The 19,429-nt window shown below is 38.1% G+C and overlaps 1 protein-coding gene across 2 annotated transcripts in view; it reads right to left on the bottom strand.

The window, feature by feature from the left end:
* Positions 1–315: 315 nt before the first annotated feature.
* The window catches only part of LOC306846791 (nuclear factor of activated T-cells, cytoplasmic 1-like), a 45,185-nt gene continuing 26,071 nt past the window's right edge, over positions 316–19,429 (bottom strand). The window contains exons 7-10 of one of the 2 annotated variants that reach the window (XM_079380403.1): positions 17,376–17,431; positions 13,968–14,100; positions 10,671–11,309; positions 316–1,931 (exon numbers count right to left, since the gene is read on the bottom strand). In XM_079380403.1, the coding sequence (XP_079236529.1) occupies positions 1,876–1,931; positions 10,671–11,309; positions 13,968–14,100; positions 17,376–17,431 (884 nt within the window). In that variant the 3' untranslated portion in view covers positions 316–1,875. The remainder of the gene's footprint in view (positions 1,932–10,670; positions 11,310–13,967; positions 14,101–17,375; positions 17,432–19,429) is intronic. The other variant, XM_079380404.1, reaches the window with a different exon arrangement.

The following is a 19,429-nucleotide window of genomic DNA, read 5'->3' as shown; positions in this document are numbered from 1 at the left end:
ACAGCTTGTTTAGGGAGACACGCAGACGCAGGTAGGCTCATACTACTGTCATCTCTCTCTCTCTCTCTCTCTCTCTCTCTCCATAAACTGTATATATTGTAAAGGTTACTTCGCAGAGGCACCTTGTGCATTAAAATCGTTTAATGCACAGCTAGCATGCATTATTAGATGGACCACAGTCAAAAATACAAGATTTTTTTCAAACTTTGGATTGGAGGATTCACTGTAATTAAAAAAGTTCTTGAATTAGTTACAGTATATAATACTTTATATCTATCTGTATGCATTTTTAACGCCATTCAACACCACACCTCTAAAAGAGCCAACAAAGCGTGAATTTATTGTGCATATTTTGTTACTGAAATGTAAATGCACCGTAGAAATGTGACTAGCATGAGTAAATTGAATACATATACTTGCAAGAAAAACAATGTTTTTGTCATTGATACCTTGCGCAAGAATATATCATGTTAAGTCTGATTGTCAAGAACAAACAACACACAAAAAAAAAAAACAATGTGATATTTCTGAGATCCCAGTACAGAAAAATACAAATTAAAGTGCATACATTACCTAACAACCTACAGACAGGATACAATGTACAGGCAGTAAAAACCACTGTATGAAAATCTCATTATATGCTGAGAAACATGCATTACGTTTATAATTAGAGAGGACAAATACATATAAAAGTATTCCTGCTTGATAAACACTTTAAGGCACAGTGCAGTAAACCATCAGGTCATAGAGGCAGTTATAGTGTAACATATATTCAGCTGTTCAGAGGCAGTTTGAAAGAGCGTAGCCTAAACTGAAACCATTATCTTGCCTTGAAAAATTGCTAGAATAATATTGGATGGTTGACAAATGCCAGTCCAGTCAATCTCTGGTCACAAAGTGTGACAGTAAAGGGAATAGGATTGCTATACTTCCCTTATGGCTTGTGTTTGATTAATTCCAGCTCACTCCAAATAAATAAATCTATTCTATTCTATTCTATTCATAAAAATTCCAGTTAACAAGTACATATCATACCTGATATTACAAAAGCTATAAACATGGAATGGCTATTCAGACATAAGCACAGACATCTGCTATCAAATGATGAACAAAACAACAATTTGGCATAAGCTTAAGGCAAATCAATAAGGCCGTTCGGGCTTACAAACAGATCAAGGCTTCAAAATGATATTCAAACAAACGTCTCCACAACGGCAATCAGTCATCAATGTTTTCTTCTTCATGAGGAACAGATCCTTCATTTAACCACACGTATTTGTGCCATTGGATGATGAAATATAACAAAAACACAAATTGACAAAAGAGAGAGTTCAGACGTGCACACCTGCACTCACAAATGCATGCATCCAAAGCAAAAAAAAAAAGTTCAGGTTATAATTTAGAATTGTGCATGCGTCAACTGCACATCTGCTTTTTGGCCTGCAAAGTTACTGATTTGTGACCAGACTCAAATGTTCTTTTTAGAAATATACATGGTTGTGTACAGAGAAAAGACGTCAAACTGCACTTACGGTAATAATTTAAAAAGCTACATGGAGTACAAGAGAGTAAATAGGAAAGCAAAAGAGAGACAACTTGGTCCACAACAGCACACACTCCATCTCGGCAGGATGTGCTGATAAATTCTGAAATTAAGTGCACTTGTTTTTTTCTGTGCTTTTAGGCTGGTTTTCAGTCCCCCCGTGGAAATAAAACAAGCAAGGTTCATATGAAGTGGAACTCTGAGTGCATAAGGTTTGTTTGTTGAATTGGTGTTATCAGAGTCAGGTCTTGCTGATTCGGATCTTCTGTCAGAAATTTGGTATGCTGAAAAGTTCATGATTGCTGTGGTCTTCTCAGAAGCACCTTAGGTTGCTATGCGTGGCTATGAACAGAGATGCTGGAGAGATCGTTCCTGATGATTTCGTTAACTGTGAAAACAAGTGGAAATCATGTTACTTTAAGGCTACACCCAAAACAAACAATTCATCTGCAGTAGACATTGTATCACCACAGGAAAATATTGCTAAATGCACTTTTACAATATGTTTAAACTGTTGTCACTGAGACGAGGATGATTTATATGGATGATGTAGTGCTTATCCTGCACTAAAATGTTTTATGTTGCACATACAGATGTTTTGCAACCCATTGAATACAGGTGTCTCATCAACATACACTACCATTCATATGTTTTTTTAAAAAGTATATCTTATGTTCAACGAGGCTGCATTTATTTGATCAAAAATACAGTAAAAATAATATTATGAAAAATTGTTACAATTTAAAAGATCTCATGCCCTCTTACGGAGGTCCCTGCAACTCCAGCTATCTGCTGTCTTCCTGCCCTCTATCTGTCATTGCTTTTTCCCACACACTAGGACCCTGGCTCCTTCTGTCAGCTGTGTTCTTTGGCCCGAGCCTGGGAAGTGACTTAGCATCGCTTCAGGCTATACAAACAGCCTGGCACTCACTTGCTGTGTGATAGCAGGGGAAACCGGATGAGGCTGCCTCTTAAAGTTAGCATGTTAGCATATTAGCGGCAGAAGTATCATCTTACTCTCAGTCCCATAGGGAGCATTGTATGACCAACACACAGCACATTACCCTTCCCTAAATGTCTGTATTTCAGTTTTCGAGCCTTCAGCGGTTTATTGCAAAACATTTGAGCCTTTTAGCACTGAGAAGAGTGATTTGCTTTCACGTTTCTTTGCTAACGGCTCTCAAACCTCTGAGGGACATAGATAGGCAACCGTATCGGTTGCTCTATCTGTTTCAAAACAGCACATTCCTCTTCCCTTACGATCACAGCACAGACCGCTTTAGCTGGCCTTTGAATTCTTTAGCATGGACGTAAGCACCTGCAGGAAGCATTTGATAACTATTAGACAAGCTGTGTGTGTTTTTCTCATTTGTGGTAAGGAATATCATCCTCAAAGTAGAATTCTGCATTTTTCGCCTGGCATCAAATATTTTAGAGTCATAGTTTCCTTGACCGCAAGTTTAATGGCAATCTATACATAAATAACTGGTTCTGTGTTTTGCATTGCTTATATTAGTGCCAATGAACTGCCATATTATTGGTAATTTTGAGATGATTAGAACTGAAAGTCTTTTGTCAGTTACAAAATCTAACAGCGAACATTCTTTTTTTTCCAAGCCAAATTTTTGTGTTTTTCATAAAAAAAAGAAAAAGTAATTTACGCCTCGTTTGCCATTCTTAAAATTATTTACAACATAGCATTATCGCCATCTTGTATTCTAGATATTTAAATTTTGTATAGAAAATACATAAATATATAAATAAATATGTTTTTGAAAAAAAGTCTCGTGCTCACCAAGACTGCATTTATTTGATCAAAAATACAGTAAAACGAATAGTATTTAAAATTATTTTTCAATTTCAATGTATCTTAACATGTAATTTATTTCTGTGATGCAAAGCCGAATCAGCACCAGTCTTCAATGTCACATGATCCTTCAGAAATCATTCTGATTTGCTGATTTGCTGCTCAAGAAACATTTCTTCTCATTATCAGTGTTGAAAACTGCTCTGCTCATAATATTTTGTGGAAACTGTGATACTTTTTTTTCGAGATCCACTGATGAATTCAAAAGATTGGTTGATCAATACTTTGTTTCACAAGTCCTTATACGACCTTTAAAAAAATCCCCAAAATCTAAAGGCTTTGACACAAAAATAGAGAGTGAGTTCGAGCAGAAACATGTGGGCTGAAGGCAGTGGATTTCCTCCCCTCAAGTGTCGCTCCTGGCCAAGACCAGGAAGCCTGCTGAGGAATTCCCTGCAAATGAACCATGGCCTTCACGCTCCCACTGCAAAACTGCCTAAGAGACGGAGAAGTCATCCGGAATGCTGACATTCCCTCTAAACAATGAATCCGAATCGGTCTTTCATCTCCTCATGAGGCGCGGCGCACCCAGCCTACCTGACCTCGGCCTCTTCCCAGGCTCCTGGTTTCACTTTTTCTCCTAGATCAATTTCCAAAGACTAAAAGAACTATTACTCGGAAACACCTTACACCATCAACAACATCCCTAAGAAAAATTGGGAACAGTCAGCTGACAAAACATTGAAAACTGCACTTAAATTTACCCCAAAATAACAGAACTCGAACCACTGATATACTTTTATAGGAATATTTTTCACAGCCTAACAAATATTAAAATCCCTTAAGATTTCATATTCACTTGGGCATAAGCCCATATGATACGCTACTGCCAGTAGCGTTCTGATTGAGTAGCACTAATATGCGAACAGGAAATGAATCAATAAGATTGGTTGAATTATGGGGAGAAAGTCACACATGGACGTGCCACACAAACACCACTCCATGCTGAAACAATTAGGGACCTTTGACAGCTGGGAGTAAATTACGCCAGTACATCTTCTTGAAAAATTTGGCGAGCGTTGACAACTGCCATGGGAGTTTGGACATTAAGACGCAGGTCTCTTGAATCACTAGGTTCCCAACTGTCAAAACAGTGGAGGTTGGAAAGAAATACCTGCACGACTGCACACGTGCAATAAAATTTTATTTGCATGATTTATGGTCAGCTGGACGTTAGAGAAAGCATCTTTTTGAGTCTAAAAGACTACTGAATAAGCTGAAGGGACAGACACTTTGTAGTGGAAAAATATCTAAGAATAAAAATGTAAACCCAAAGCACTACAAACTATCAAATTTCAAACATCAATCACTACATAATTCCTAAATCACACCAACACCATTAATTGGTAAGATTTTTTGTGTTTTTGAAAGTAGTCAAAATACAGTAAACAGTAATATTGTGAAATAATCACAAAATTGTAAAATAGCTATTTTCTATATTATTATATTTTAAAATGTAAATTATTCCCATGATGGCAAAGCTAAATTTATATGAAACAGAAATATTATATGAATTTATGAGAAAATAAATATTTTTGACGGTCTCTTTTGATCAATTGAATACATCTATGCAAATTAAAAGCATTAATTCCTTAAAATAAGGCCTTGCTGACACCAAACCTTTGAATGGTATATATTCTTCAAATTTGACAGTAACTGTCATGTTCTATAAGCATAAAATCAAGTAACCTACTCTTTAGATCAGGCATCCTCAAATCTGGCCCACTCCTGCAGAGTTTAGCTCTAACCCTAATCAAACGCACCTGAGCATGCGAATCAAAGTCTTCAAGATCATTGGAAAATCACAGGTAGCTGAGTTTGATCAGAGTTGGAGCTAAACTCTGCAGCAGATTGGCCCTCCAGGGAAAGATTTGAGGAACCCTGCTTTAGATGCACTGTTTTCTCTGAGTAACATACAGCTATTATATTTCAGTGCTGAATGAATCAGCGTTTTTTAATGAATCAGCTGAATAAACGAGTGAACAATCATAAAGACAGCTGTGTTAGTGTAAATGAATCTGTGTTTTGGATGATTCAGTTGAATAAATTATTTAGTGATTCTTCGGTGACTCTTTCTGTTTGAATGAGTGAATCCCTACCGCTAATGCAGACAGACAGTTTGTCTGGAACAAACACAGACAAGTGGAGTGATTCAAACGGTGGGACGATATTCAGCCAATCAGAACTTAGAATAAAAGTAAATAGATGAGTTGTTCTGTGATTATATTACTGGTAATACAACTATGTGAGAGATGGTTAACTATGACCTATTGTGTCTTGGTCCAAATACCCTTGCTGTGATGACAAAGCATCTACTAACACTTTCAGCATTCGCCACACGTTTTTGAACTGAACTAGATTCATTGCAAGCAGCATAACTCTGACTATGTTCACAGTTCCCTTGAGCTGTCACCTTACACTGACCTGATCATCCAAATCCATTTAAACTGTGTGCCTCCTTGGCGTGAATAACAGGACACACAGATTTCTTGTGAACTCATGCTTAAGAGAGCATCCCACAAAGAAAGAGTACAAAAAGAAACATGAACATATCCAAAGCAATCAAGATATTTGTGTTGAGCAGAGAGACTCTAGGGACTCTGTTATTTTGAGCAAAGATGACAACTTACATTTGAAGAGGTTTCGTCTTGTACAGAGTGCTCATGGTAAATAAAGACGGCCTCGGTAGGTGTTGACACATGCACTAACATTTTGAAAAGACCAAGGAAACTTTGATTGCTTTCAAGTCTCTGTTGGTCAACAATTTTGGTTTGGGGTTTTGGCTAAGGATAGCAGTTAGTGACTCATGTACTGCGATGCTGCTTTTGTAGACTGTTGGCTTGAAAAGAAAACTGTTGGCAGTTGCCATAGGATACATCTCAATTTGCTGCCACATTTCGAATGAGGAGTCTAATGAAAGGGCTTCAACAAGTGATAAGTGACTGGATACACAATAATAGCTGAAATATGAGACACTGCTTAGGGCTTGATATCAAACTAACAAGCGTTTTTAACTTCAGCCTGGTGCTGTTTGAATTGGCACCAAAGAATATTCAAGACTTACCCTTCAAAACCCGATAAGCTTAGCATGACTCAAGAGGTATTTCAGCACGTGATAAATGATTCAGTGAAGATGATGCATAGACAGAGTTTACAGAGTGTGTCAGAGACAGTGTTCATGATTCAATGCATTAGCCATTTAAGTTTTTATTAGCCCTCTGCTTGGAAAAAGATATCTGAATGTTAGATGCCATTTTCAATTCAATAACACATTAAAAATGCTACACCATTTAGCACATTAAAAACAATAGCATCTCCAACAATTGAGCATGCTGTTAGCGAAGCCAAGACCATGGGTTCACTTCCCAGGGAATGCATGAATCAGGGTTATTGTTAACTAAAACTATCAAAAACCATTTTTGTTCAATGAAATAAAGCTGAAACAGAATAAAATATCAATATTAGACGTAAAGCTTAAAACTAAATGAAAATTAGAAATGTTGGTTTTGCAACTGAAATAAGTGTAATTTGAAGTACTAAAATTAGTAACTGGACATAAAAAACAAACTGATCTCAAACTAATTGAAATAAAAATAAATGAATCCTAAACAGTAATATAAAAAATACAAAGGATAATAGGACACAACAAAATGATAAAAAATATAACTAAATTTAAAATGAAAACTCAAAAGTATAAAAAAAAGCTTATAAAAATAACAATTCTTAAAGTATGTATACAGAATTTTTCACTTTCACTTCTTATTCACTTATTCAAAATAAGTAACTTGGGATAAAAGCATGTGCCAAGTGCATAAAGGTAACTGTCTGTTCAGACCCACTTAGGAAAGCATGGCATGGCATGAGTTGATTCCATGTTCCATTCCATTCAATGATTCCAACATTTAAATAAAAAGCTCAGAATGCTTTATGATTACAGGCAATGGCCATTTTAGTAACCAGCTGAACATTTTACATCTTTCCAACTAAATTAAGAAATTAAGGCCATTAGTTCATAAATGAATATATATTTTTTAGAATGTTTTATATATATACCATTTATTTTGACAAATGTACCTCTTCAACTTTGATATAAAGGTCTCGTATCTCTGGGATTGCTGTTGTGACTCTGACTGGGAAGTGAATATGTGGATGTGAGGTAATCCAAGAACCTGCTTCCTGCTGGACCAGGATAAGCAGCAGCTGGATCCGTGTGATAGAGCCTGGAGACCTGGCCCGCTCTCTACCTTCAGTAAACAATGGGGGAACAAGGAACTACCAAACAATTATTCCACCAGCACTGTTAGCCTCATTAAGGCAACGCAAGCGCCAAAACTCCCAGAAGTCCTAATTGTTTTAATCAGCAGAAGACAAGAAAAACAGACCCTGGGTCAGGATCACAATCACACTGGGATTTTTCATCTACGCAATGACCAGCAACATAATTGAGTCACAAGGGTATATCTTCCTCAAAAACTATGTTAGCTTGACCAAGTACCAGACCACAAGATGTTTTTGGTCTTTGCTTCTATATTAGCAAAATTACGATGGAGGTGACTAACAACGTCTAGCCAATCATGTCTACTCAAAAACTTACGTAAGCACCCAACAAATTACATTTTTTAAAGGGATAGTTAGTTCACCCAAAATACTGTCATCATTTACTTTTGTGAGTTTTATTTTGATCCATACATTGAAAGTCATTTGGGTCCAATTGGCTGTATTGGCTGAACAAATAGAATAAAGTCATACATGTTTGGAACGGCATGAAAAACATCTTAATATTTCATAAACAGAACTAAAGTTGACAGTGCTTTTCAGTTTTAATAACATTCCCACTATTTATAGTCATAAATGAGCAGTGTATTCTAAATTCACCATGTTGCATAAATATATTTCACAAGTCCTGTACTTGCTCAATGCTGTGAATGTTCAAACTGCTCTCCACTCCCACATGCATTTCTTAACAGCCCCACAGGCTAAATTGGAAAGTTTGTTGTGGTTTCTTATGGGGAACCCAGCTCTTGGGTCACGTGGTGTGGAGCTGTTCCCGTAGTGACCCCCTCCTTTACTGCAGGATCTACTGCTTTGGCTCAGGCCGAGCTGGATCACGCTTCCTGGCAGTGCTCAAGCCACAGGCTTGCATCGGCAGCGGCCAAGTCAGTGTGCTTTATTGCAGTGAGGCCCCTCAAAGCTTACGGCTGGTGAAGGCCAGGAGCCAGACTCACAGCCAGCTTTTGTAAGAGTTTCCATGAGTAAAAGGGTTTGTAACCCCTCCTCAAGAAGCAAAGGAAAACAACAGAAGGAGCATATCAGAGGAAACAGTGAGCAGTAAATGAAGACTGAAGTATTGGTTAAGCAGTTAGTGGTGAAGTTTGAAAGTACCTTCATCACACCCGACAGCTTATTCAAGCATATTACAAGAAGTAAGAACATCTTCAAATGATAAGACAGCTAAAGCATCAGAAAACCAGAATACTAGATATGCTGACAGCCGTGCATGACGGACGACGGTTTTGTGCCTGTAGAAAAGTGCCTCTGTTTCAAATCAAATTAATGAGAATGGTTAACAAGCTCAGCGAATGCCACACCTGACAGAGTCTATCATAGCTGCAATCTACAAGAAATGCAATCCGAACTTATAATGACACGGGAAGCCATGTTAGCGCTTGGTAAAACATGTTATATTTTGCCAGGGGAGAAATGACAGGTAATAATTTTGACAAGCAAACCCATAAAAAAATCCCACTCTCACTCCATGCATAACTACTTGTCCATGTTTCCGCTTAGTATGAGCGGTATGGACTATATTTCAACCGCTCAAATGTATGAAGACTTAAGCCTCATCTGGAACTTAAGGAAACCACTATGGCATCTGTAATCCGCTATCCGACATCATCTTTAAACTCCAAGAAAGGATCGCTAGCAGAATGATTCAAGACAATTTCCCTAACTAAATTAGCATATACGTACTCCATGTTCTTAGGGCTGTAGAAACAAATGCTCATCATATGTTCTATAGTGCTGAAAAGATGTGGGCTGAATGGTGTCCAGACTATTTGTATATTCCCCTGATACAAATTTAATGACATTGCTGAAAAGTGACCTCCTGTTGAGCTTGAAGCACCATGTGATGTTTTAGCAGATCTTTTCATTATCAATCAGGTTTGGGTCTCTGCAAATACACTAGAGAGCCATTAGTCTCAGTGTCAGTACACCCACAAACCAGCCAGGGATCGCCTGATGCATATTACATACAAAACTGGACAGTGCTTTCTCAATTTGGCAAGTTCTAATCTGATTGGCTGATTGGCTGACATTACACAACTTCCCAGAGTCAGGGCACACAGGGTTTTTTAAAATCAGTATAGGCCTGGAAAAAGAAAGTTGTGTTTACAAGGTTAAAATAGTCAATGGATTTGCCAAAGTTTGCTAGGTTAAATAAGTAAGCAAAGGGTGCTACTTGGGTATCCTGTTGAACTTACTGGTGCACTTTGGATAAGGGATATTCAAGTTAATACAAAAATAGTGGTCCAAGGTACTCAAAGTAGGATATAAATGTAAAAAGTCTTTATAAGGTTATGGCTATAGAGATACAAATTCAGATAAAATAATACAGAGAGATAAAAATTTTAGTTTTTACTCTGTATACATGGAATAAACTACATTTTAAATATACATAAAAATATAAAATTTATTTTGAATATTTACAAACCCCAAACTTTTGAATGTTAGCGTATTTGTTCTCTATATTTGTTTGAATTTTGTCTGATGCGGATAATTCGCTCCAAATGAAAACTGACAAACTGTACTTGGTTGGTTTATGTCATTCGAATAGCTCTGGGCCAGAATAAGCTACGGTGTGGACTTTTTGCCATTTAGTCAAAGATCTGGCTACAACTAGAAAACCATTATCTATTAGCTTTTATGATTTAATAGACAGATCTGATATTAAAATTCTTCCATCTGTTGGACATTTCTTCCACAGACGCTTAAAATTTTACGCAAAAGTTGAAGGCAAACCGATGAAGTCATTCATTAACTTTCCAGTTAATTTAACTTGCGTTCTCAATATATTAAACATCATGGAACAGGGCCGCTCTCGTTGTGGCAGTACGGTTAGCGCTGCGTTGGATCTTAATTTTGTGAGGGAGCACTCAGGCAAAAACATCAAGCAATTAGAAACATCTGTTGGGCATTACATCACCAGACTACGATGCACACGGTCACTAAATTTCGCTGGAATATTGCGCTGTCACTTACCATCATCTAGGTACATTTGATCCAGTTCCTGTGGTTCCTGCTTGATGCTGACAGCCAGCATGGTGGGGGCGTCTCCCTCCTCCTGTAGGAGGGGGGAGGACCCACTCCTCACCGGTCCTTTGGTTATCTGAGCTTCTAACGCAGAGGCCTCGCTGGTGGCCTGTGATTGGGTCAGACTGTGGCTGGGAGTGAAGGGGAGTTCTGGTGTGGAGTTTGGGGTGGAAGGATGGGACCCTGGAGAGGATGCGGCGCTTCCTGTTGGGTAGAGGATGGACTGTGGGTAGCGTCCGGGTGTGGGCTGGATGGTGGAGACGTGTGGGACCGTTGGAGACTGGGGGCCTAGGTTCGATCCCGCTGATAGGCACTTAGAGGAGAGGTGAGGTGGGGAAAGATCCTGTAGTTTGGGGCTGGTGCTAGGGGAGGACGAGCAGGACAAGGAGGTGGGTTTTGCCGTCAGTCTCTGAGGGCTGGATGCAAAGGAGCCCGTGACACAAGGCCTTAGTTCTGAGGGCATCATGGGGGTCATCGCCGGGGGGCTGTAGTAGGGCTTCGGATGCAGCGCCAACCCGGCGGGATGGAGCGGCGCACATACCTGGGGGAGGTCGTAGTCGTCGTGCGGCTCTGTTTTTATGGTTGGAACTGGGGAGGCGAAGGGCAAAAGAGAGCAAAGAGAAAGATCAGATGAAGAAAACCGGGGAAAGGAGAAAAACGAATAAACACACGTTCCGGGTTCATGTGACTATGCGAGCTAGCTCGAGTGAGTGGGTTTGTGGCTAGGATACCCACAGCGAAACAAACATTCTCATCAATGAGACTATGTGTCTGAGGCTACGCGCTCCCGCCCAACAGAAAATATTTAAAGAAAGAGGGAAAAAAGGGATGAATCATCACCACAAGAGCCTTCCAGCTGCTTTCGAAAATAAAAGGGCTATTTTTTTTGGATCTGCTCCCAGTGCTAATACCATATAAGCGTGCATTATGAAATATTTTACTGCTACAGTAGCTTCACATCCATAGCGCTACCAAAAAAAGTTTCTTCACAAGAAAAAAAGTTCTGCATTTTTCTCTGAGTAGAAGATTCAGTGTGTCATTTTAAGATGGGATCTCAGGTTTAAATTAGCCAAATTGCAACTGAGCTAAGAACTGGACTGAGACTGGATTAGAAACAGATCAGCAGATCGTACATACAGTATTGAGTGCATGGAGTTCAAACTAATAGTAAGGCTGCCCATTTTTGACACACACAGTAGCAAAAGAGATTGAGAAAAAAAATTGTTTTGTGAATATTAGTTCATGCCTTTTAGATTTGAGGTCATATATAGGATATACTCTAGCAAATACAAAAGTAACTTTTAACAGGTCAAATCCCGAAATACTGAAAATCAATTTTTGTCCAATCAGATGCTCTAGAATGAGAATGTCCTTCCCCTTAAGACAATCAGCAACTGACTAGCAAATTGCAAATCACAGCTGTGACATAAATAGAAGCCTATTGGCTACTTTTTTTTTTTCAATGTTTGTTTATATATATATATATATATATATATATATATAAACTTCCCGTTGCTACAGGAAAATACACCATTGCAGAAAAGAAAACTTTTCTAAAGCAATTTCAAAAGGTCATTAATGTACTTCTGCTTTCATCATCCAATTATTGAAGGCTCTGAAAAGATTGATAATGACATGACTACTTGTCTACAACTAAAACCTACCTCGCTGTTGTTTCTTGGTGTATATGATTCTGGTGAACAGATGTTGAGCTACTGGGAAGAATTCATCAGTTGTTGACAAACTCTTCATCCTCATGATGTTACATTTTTCACTTTTTAACTTCTGGCTGCATTTCTCAACAGACTGTCAGCAGCAGTTTATTTTTCTTTGGCGATGAGACATCCCTCACACCAACATGCCTCCACAGAAACCCTAAAGTTTTATTTTGCATTCTGTCAGCAAAAAAGGGGAACTCTCTGTGCCTCCCAGACCGACCACAAGTTTAAAATAGAGCCTAGACACCTATTTTAAGCCCAGAAAGTGGAAATGAGACTTCTAGCACATGACTATAGAGGCATGCAGATATCTGTCACTCCACCTCATGTTTAACCTCAAAAGTCAGATGATTCAGATTTTTAACACCTACCACGGAAGCTTATAGACTCATTATACTCATCAGGACCCATTTGTTATTTTGTATTAATATGAAATCAAATAAACAGACCTCATCATGATTCATAATAAACATTGTTATCTTGAAATGTAATTTAAGACTATGTTCATTTGCACAATGCACATTTTAAGTACATGAATTAAAATTTACAATATAAATATGACTCTGCACATCATTAATGGTTATTAAAAAGATGCAATTCTAGGTTCATTTAAATAATAATTAAAAATGTAAATTTTAAATCTATAATTAATTATCAATTTAAATTTAACATTTTTATTATTATTTATTTATTTACGTTTATTTTTTTATTGTAATAATTAAAATACTCTTTATTTATTTAACTAATTATTAATTAGATATTTGAAATAATTTTAGGGGTCCTTGGCAATGACCATACGACTGCCCTATAAAAGGAGCTAATGTTTAGCTAAATGTTTCATTGCTCCACCCACATTAAATGTATAATGTACAAGTATAATTTGATGTACATGTATTTGACTCTGCACAACAATAATAATAAAAAAAGTAAGATCCACTAACAGATAAAAACAAATAAAAATTGTTATTACTTTAGGGGTCCTTTGCTTTGGCATAAAGACCTCTGCCATAAAAGACAATTGTTCATAAAATATGCTGGACAGATACAATGAATAATCTTTAGAACATCCAGCCTAAAAAAAGACAGTACTGCAGTGTGAGTGGGATGGCCTGCAGTTGCAGTGCCCACACTTCAGGAGACAGGGTTGGGACAAGCTGGGTCTGACTCAAGCCTTTGAACCACCCACTGGTTACGCACACTGGGCCTGAGGGCATTAGCCGTGGTTAGGACTTTTCAGATGTCAAGTCATTTTTTTATTTTTTATTTTTTTTATTTCACCTGGCAACCAGTCTGGATTTGAATAATAGCATTCACATACTGGACCCCACCCCTGTCACTGCCCTTCCACTGCTCCCGGAGCAGGTATGGAAAAGAACAAATTTTATGGAAATGATTTTAACAAAGAAAAAACTAGCCACAATTCCATCCACTAAAAAAGGCTTCAGAATTTCTTCTGAATTAATTCAGTCACAGATTAGAAATAAAGGAATGTGTATGAATTAAAGCAGGAGGAGGTGATTTTTTTTACCGTTTGTGGGCAGGTATGTGAAACGCTGGTACTGGCTTCTCTTCCGTTTGCCATTGCACACATAGAAATTCACTTGAACTGGGTTGGATATTCTTTGGTTCCGGTATGGTGGGACATCCACAAGCAAAGCCACCTGAAATTCAAAATATGAGCTGAAATTGAATCGCGTGAGCCAATGTCAAGTCAAGCCACCTTTATTTCTAACAAAAAAAATAATAGTGTCATTAATTAGCTCGATTCAGTTCAGTTCAATAACTGTGTAAAGTTCATCAATAATGAAACAAGTTCAATTCAGCTCAACTGAAGACCGTTGTCATTATTCAGCTTGAGTGAGTTCAATGTTGATTCAATTCAGTTTAATAACAGTGTCGATATTACAAAATTAGTCAATTATGAACAAATTCGATTCAACTATAAAGTAGCTCTACCAAAGAAAATAGTGTCTTTGTCAGTTCAGTTCATTAACTGTGTGAAGTTTACCAATTATGAAACAAGTTAAATTCAGTGATAAGCGGCTCAATTGAAGACAATAGTGTCATTATTCAACTCAAGTCAGTTCAGCGTTGATTCAACTAAGTTCAATATCAGTTTCAACGTTGCAAAATTTGTCAATTATGAACAAATTTGGTGCTATCAAGCACCTAGACAATATAGTGCCATTATTCTCAATTCAGTTCAGATTCTCATCCAGTAGTACTACTGCTGTCAAACTGATAAAATTATTTAAAATTAAATGTCTATTGAAACCCAACTAAGCATGGAACCCAAAAGCCATCAGGTGACAGGAACCTTCAACCTTCATTAAGGGAAAAATGGCCAAAATAAATGTACAATGCTACTGTGTTGGGCTGGTCAGGATGCTCAAACAAACAGAACAATGTTTTTATAACATCTCAGAGGCATTGTGTGGGTTACTTCTAGTAGTCCTGGATATTAAGTGTGGAAAATAGAACAAATTTTAACACAATCAGGTTGGAAAAATTTCATCAGACATTTTAATGAAAACAGTTTAGATACCAACATCCTTAACACTGTCTCCGTTATTCAACCTCACACCATGCACCATTCAGGCTTTGTGAGCTCGGAGCAGATGAGGTTCAGACAAACCAAACTGCATGCAGCAGACAGTGTTATTTTTGCGCTTCTCACCCTGAATGAGAGAGTGTCCGGGGACTCCGTCCAGACAGTTTATTTCCCCTGCGCTTCTCCCCTCTCTGTCTCCAGACACCACTGAACTTTTGACCACTGAGCCGTCTGCGATTATAACTACAGTATGAGAAAGGTGCTGGGAGTGTCAAACTGTCTATCTCCCCCCAACCTCTTTTCCTCCACCCTGAGATGAACCCTGTGTGGCTGAGAGGAGATTGATGGAGCTGCTGTACAGTAGCCAGAGAGGAAGTCATCAGTCTTCTTGCAGGTTTTAGAACCATGTGCAGGTGAGCTCCACGACTATTTATATTAGCACATCGCCTTAGCCGCAGAGCAAAGCCAGACCAAGCACAATGTGTTAGAGAGAATTTCATCCATTAGTCTGATCTGCAGCTGTGCTCAGGATCCTTGGCCCACAGAAAACTCCAACAAAATTCAGATTTACCTTAAAAAATGTGTTAAAATGGCAACGACACACCCATGTACCTATCAATCCAACATGAACTCATGAACAACTCATTTTACTTTTGTAATGTGATGTGCTTCTGAGTGGAACAGCATATTCAATTTAAAAAAATAAGGCAATTCAGGTCATTTGGTGGCCTCATCTTGGTTACGCCCAAAAGAAGCTATTTTGGTAATAGGCGTACAGTTCTTATCTACTTCACTTGAGAACGACTGAAATCTCCAAAGCTGTGACAAAGATGACATTTCATGTTACAAAACAGTATAATAAAAATCTTAAAGTAATTTCTTTATCTTAAATCATGCTAAAAACTAGTTTTTAGGCTGGTTCAGTTAATGCACGTGAATTCTACTATATAAAAGTTTGGGCTTAGTAAGATACTTACTGTATGTTTGATTGCACTGAATATACAGTGTTATTTAGGAGATCGGAAACAAAAGAAAAATAATTTTAAAAATGTCATGGTCAACTTAAGGCCATTTTCCTTTATGATTTTTAAGAGCTTGCACCTAATCACCACCGACCGAATAGTCAAGCTCTGCATCTGCATACAGACACCACATTCTAGCAACAAATTTCAAATAGTGTTAATATGAAAAAGTAATGCGACTTTAAAGAAGATCAAGCTTTATCTTCTGGATTTGCACATGAATGTGCCGATTGTGAAAAGACAAACATATCTCTTCCAAAACGTCCAAAAGGCCGCTGACACAAGCCAGCTTACCAAACTAAAAGAGCCATGTGGTTTAGACTGTGTGAGAAAAAGCTTCACATTAAATAAATATACATATACACACACAGCAGGGCAGGGAGGGGCAGAAATCAAAGGCGTCCTTGTAAAAAATTGTCTAACACATTAATGCTCCATTCAAACAGATGGTCTCCATTCACTCGCTGAGCATTGAAACCAGGCGTGGAGGCTCTCATAAAGTTATGAACCAAGAGACACCAGACAAAGGCTAGCTTTCAGGGAGCTTTTGGCTCATGCACGGAAGAAACAAACATTAATTCATCCTAAAAAAAATAAGTGACAGCCATAGAGCTCTCTTCATTTTATCATGAACACATGAGCTCAGACAGAAGCTAATAAAATTCTGCCGTAAATTTGAAGGAATTTTAGCCAGCTCATTTTCTGATAGCGGGACCCAAACTCACATTTGGAAGTTCTGCCGAGAAGCAATTAAAGAGTCACTACGCAATTATACATTTGCTTTACGAGAATCTACAAATAAAACGGTAAATAGCTGATGCTTTTGCCTTTGATTAAAACATTCTATCACATTCCAGAACTTTATTTAACTTAAGTCTATGTTTCTTAGCTGGAGAATACCGACGGTTAAGGCCTTTAGAATGGGTCTCTTCCAACAGTCTGAGCTCTACAGACAGACATGTGCTACCTAACAAGTGTGTGTGGTGTGGGGAGCAGGTGCAGTGCTTCACACACAAACACTGTCTAATCCCAGAGTCTAAACTGTGGTCCCTGAGCTCTCACAGAAAGAATCTTCCATAGAGAAAACAAGGAGCAGGTTTGCGTGTGCTTGTGTTGTGTGTGTGTGTGTGTGTGTGTGAGAGTGTGTTTCCTCCCGAGAGCAGAGGAGTAGGGCTCAACACGTACATTATATCCGCTTTAGACACAAAAAACAACCTGTTTGCCTCAAACACAACACCACAACAAAATGTTCATATATATTTACGCATATATTTGTATTATTTAATTAATACAATTCTTAGGATTTCATCTCACTTCCCTTTTAAATCGCAAAAAAAAAAAAGGTGAAAAACGGCAGACTTACAGATTTGGATGATTCTCTGTTAACTTTGGCCTCCATTTCCCATATGTGATGGCCATCTGCAAAAAATAAATCAAAAAGACCACAAATTTATAGCATATCATTAAGATTCACCTCACATATGCAAAGGAATACACCAGAGAGCTTCAATTCTAAATTCAACAAAAAAAAATTATATTTAAAAAAAATGTATATTTTATCATACAATGATGAACAAAGCAAAAATGAGATAAATAAAAATAATAATGAACCATATAACTATGCATAGTTAGCACAGATAAATAGATGAGATGGGGATAAATGTATTTTGCTGTTTTTAGGAATTTTTGGTGCAAAGTAATATCACTTTTTATGTCAATATGTAACATGGCTAATGCTAACAGAATACTTCCCCATAGTTTTCCTATTTAGCCTGTCGTAATAATTTGTTGTGCTTATGTAATTCTTTTTCATATTAATAAAAATGATAATATAATAATAATGTACTTTTTGGTAGTGTGTCACCACTCGACATCCAATGTAAAATCTGGGTCCTGAAGCAAAAATGAGAAAACCAGTAGAGACCCGCTGCCGCAGACACCCTCAGTCTAACATTAAAAAGGCAGAGATCCCAAAAGTCTTTCTAGAGCTATCGCTATACTGCAGTCAGCCTCGCGATTACATCATGTCCTGTCTGCCTCTGACCCGCTTGGGCAGATGGGGGGCTGATGCAATCCTAATGATCTTACCAGAGCCAAGAAGTGTGTGTGTGTGACGTGCTTTTGCTATAGGGGGACCAGTCGCTTACATCAGCCCCTTGTGGAATCTCGCAACTCATGACAAATAGTGTCTGAAGGGTCCAATAAAAGGCCTGGTAAACTCTGCTTCAGATAATGAGCAGCGGCTGTTTGGCTAAAGAGCGTGCGGCGCGCTTACGCGTCACAGACTCTCATCTGTCCTTTCTCTTGATCGCCAATCTCTGGCTTATTTTCTCCTTATTATAAAAAGTTTTATTTAACTATTTTCAGCCTCCGGTTTCTCAGCACAAACAGGCTTTCCCACACAAATGTTCGGGAACAAAAGACGCATTAAGGTTTTGTTTGCTATTTTTAGTTAAGACATCACAGAAAAGACGTTTTTACACAGGCCGTAAAAGCAGGAGAAAACCGCAGGGTAGTTTGGTGACAGCAGAGACCCGCTAGGGTAAACCACAGACACACACATGAAAATATAAAGCATCATTGTGTCTAAGACAGAATAGAAGAAAAGAAAGCAAGCAGAAGAAAGGAAATTCTTCTCATTTTATTTAAAACAATAGACAGAGCATCTTTTTAAACTTTCCATTGGCTCGTCTGCTGTCATAATTTTACATAATTGCATATTGCTATCATACATTTCACATTGATGATGCTCCTGGGTTTAAACAGAATGCGGTGGAAAAGACTGTATTGGTTTTCCATGATCATTTTCTATGACAAATATGCTCCAGTGGACCCTGAAGACTGTATTCCTAGACATTGAGTGCTTTATTTATACCACAGAGAAAGATCAAATATATTGTTCTCACCTCTTTGAAATATTTATATGAGGTCCCAAGCTTCAAGTTAGACAAATTGCTGGTCAAATTTCAAGACAAATGACTTGTCAAGTTCTTATAAAGTTACTCAACAGCATATGCAGCGAATAGATCAGAATAGCATCAGATTTAGAGGTGTGCTAACAATAGTAGAGTAACGTCTGATTGCGATGAATCTGGCATCAGGGGGTAATTTTCCATTAGAGCTTCTCAAACTATTCCAGACATATTATTCAGACTTTAAAGATGGAATGCTGAGACTATTTTGATTGCATTTTAAAAGAAAGCTTAGACAGTGGGGTCTAGATTTCGTGGGCAGACAGTAAGGGCATCCCTGGCTAGTCGCGCTGCGGTCTGTGATGTGGTGGAACAGTCTGTCATTACTGCTGGAAGGTAATGTGATGCTAGAGGGAACCTCCATTCCCACTGTCTCCTCTCTCTTTTGTTCCTACTCTTTTTCAGATCAGTTCCACAAAGTACGCAGAGTCAGCAGCCAAATACA

This window comes from Barbus barbus (assembly GCF_936440315.1).
Source record: "Barbus barbus genome assembly, chromosome: 27".
Classification (NCBI taxonomy): domain Eukaryota; kingdom Metazoa; phylum Chordata; class Actinopteri; order Cypriniformes; family Cyprinidae; genus Barbus; species Barbus barbus.
The sequence above is the reverse complement of the archived record's forward strand: the minus strand, read 5'-3'. Positions and strand labels throughout refer to the sequence as shown.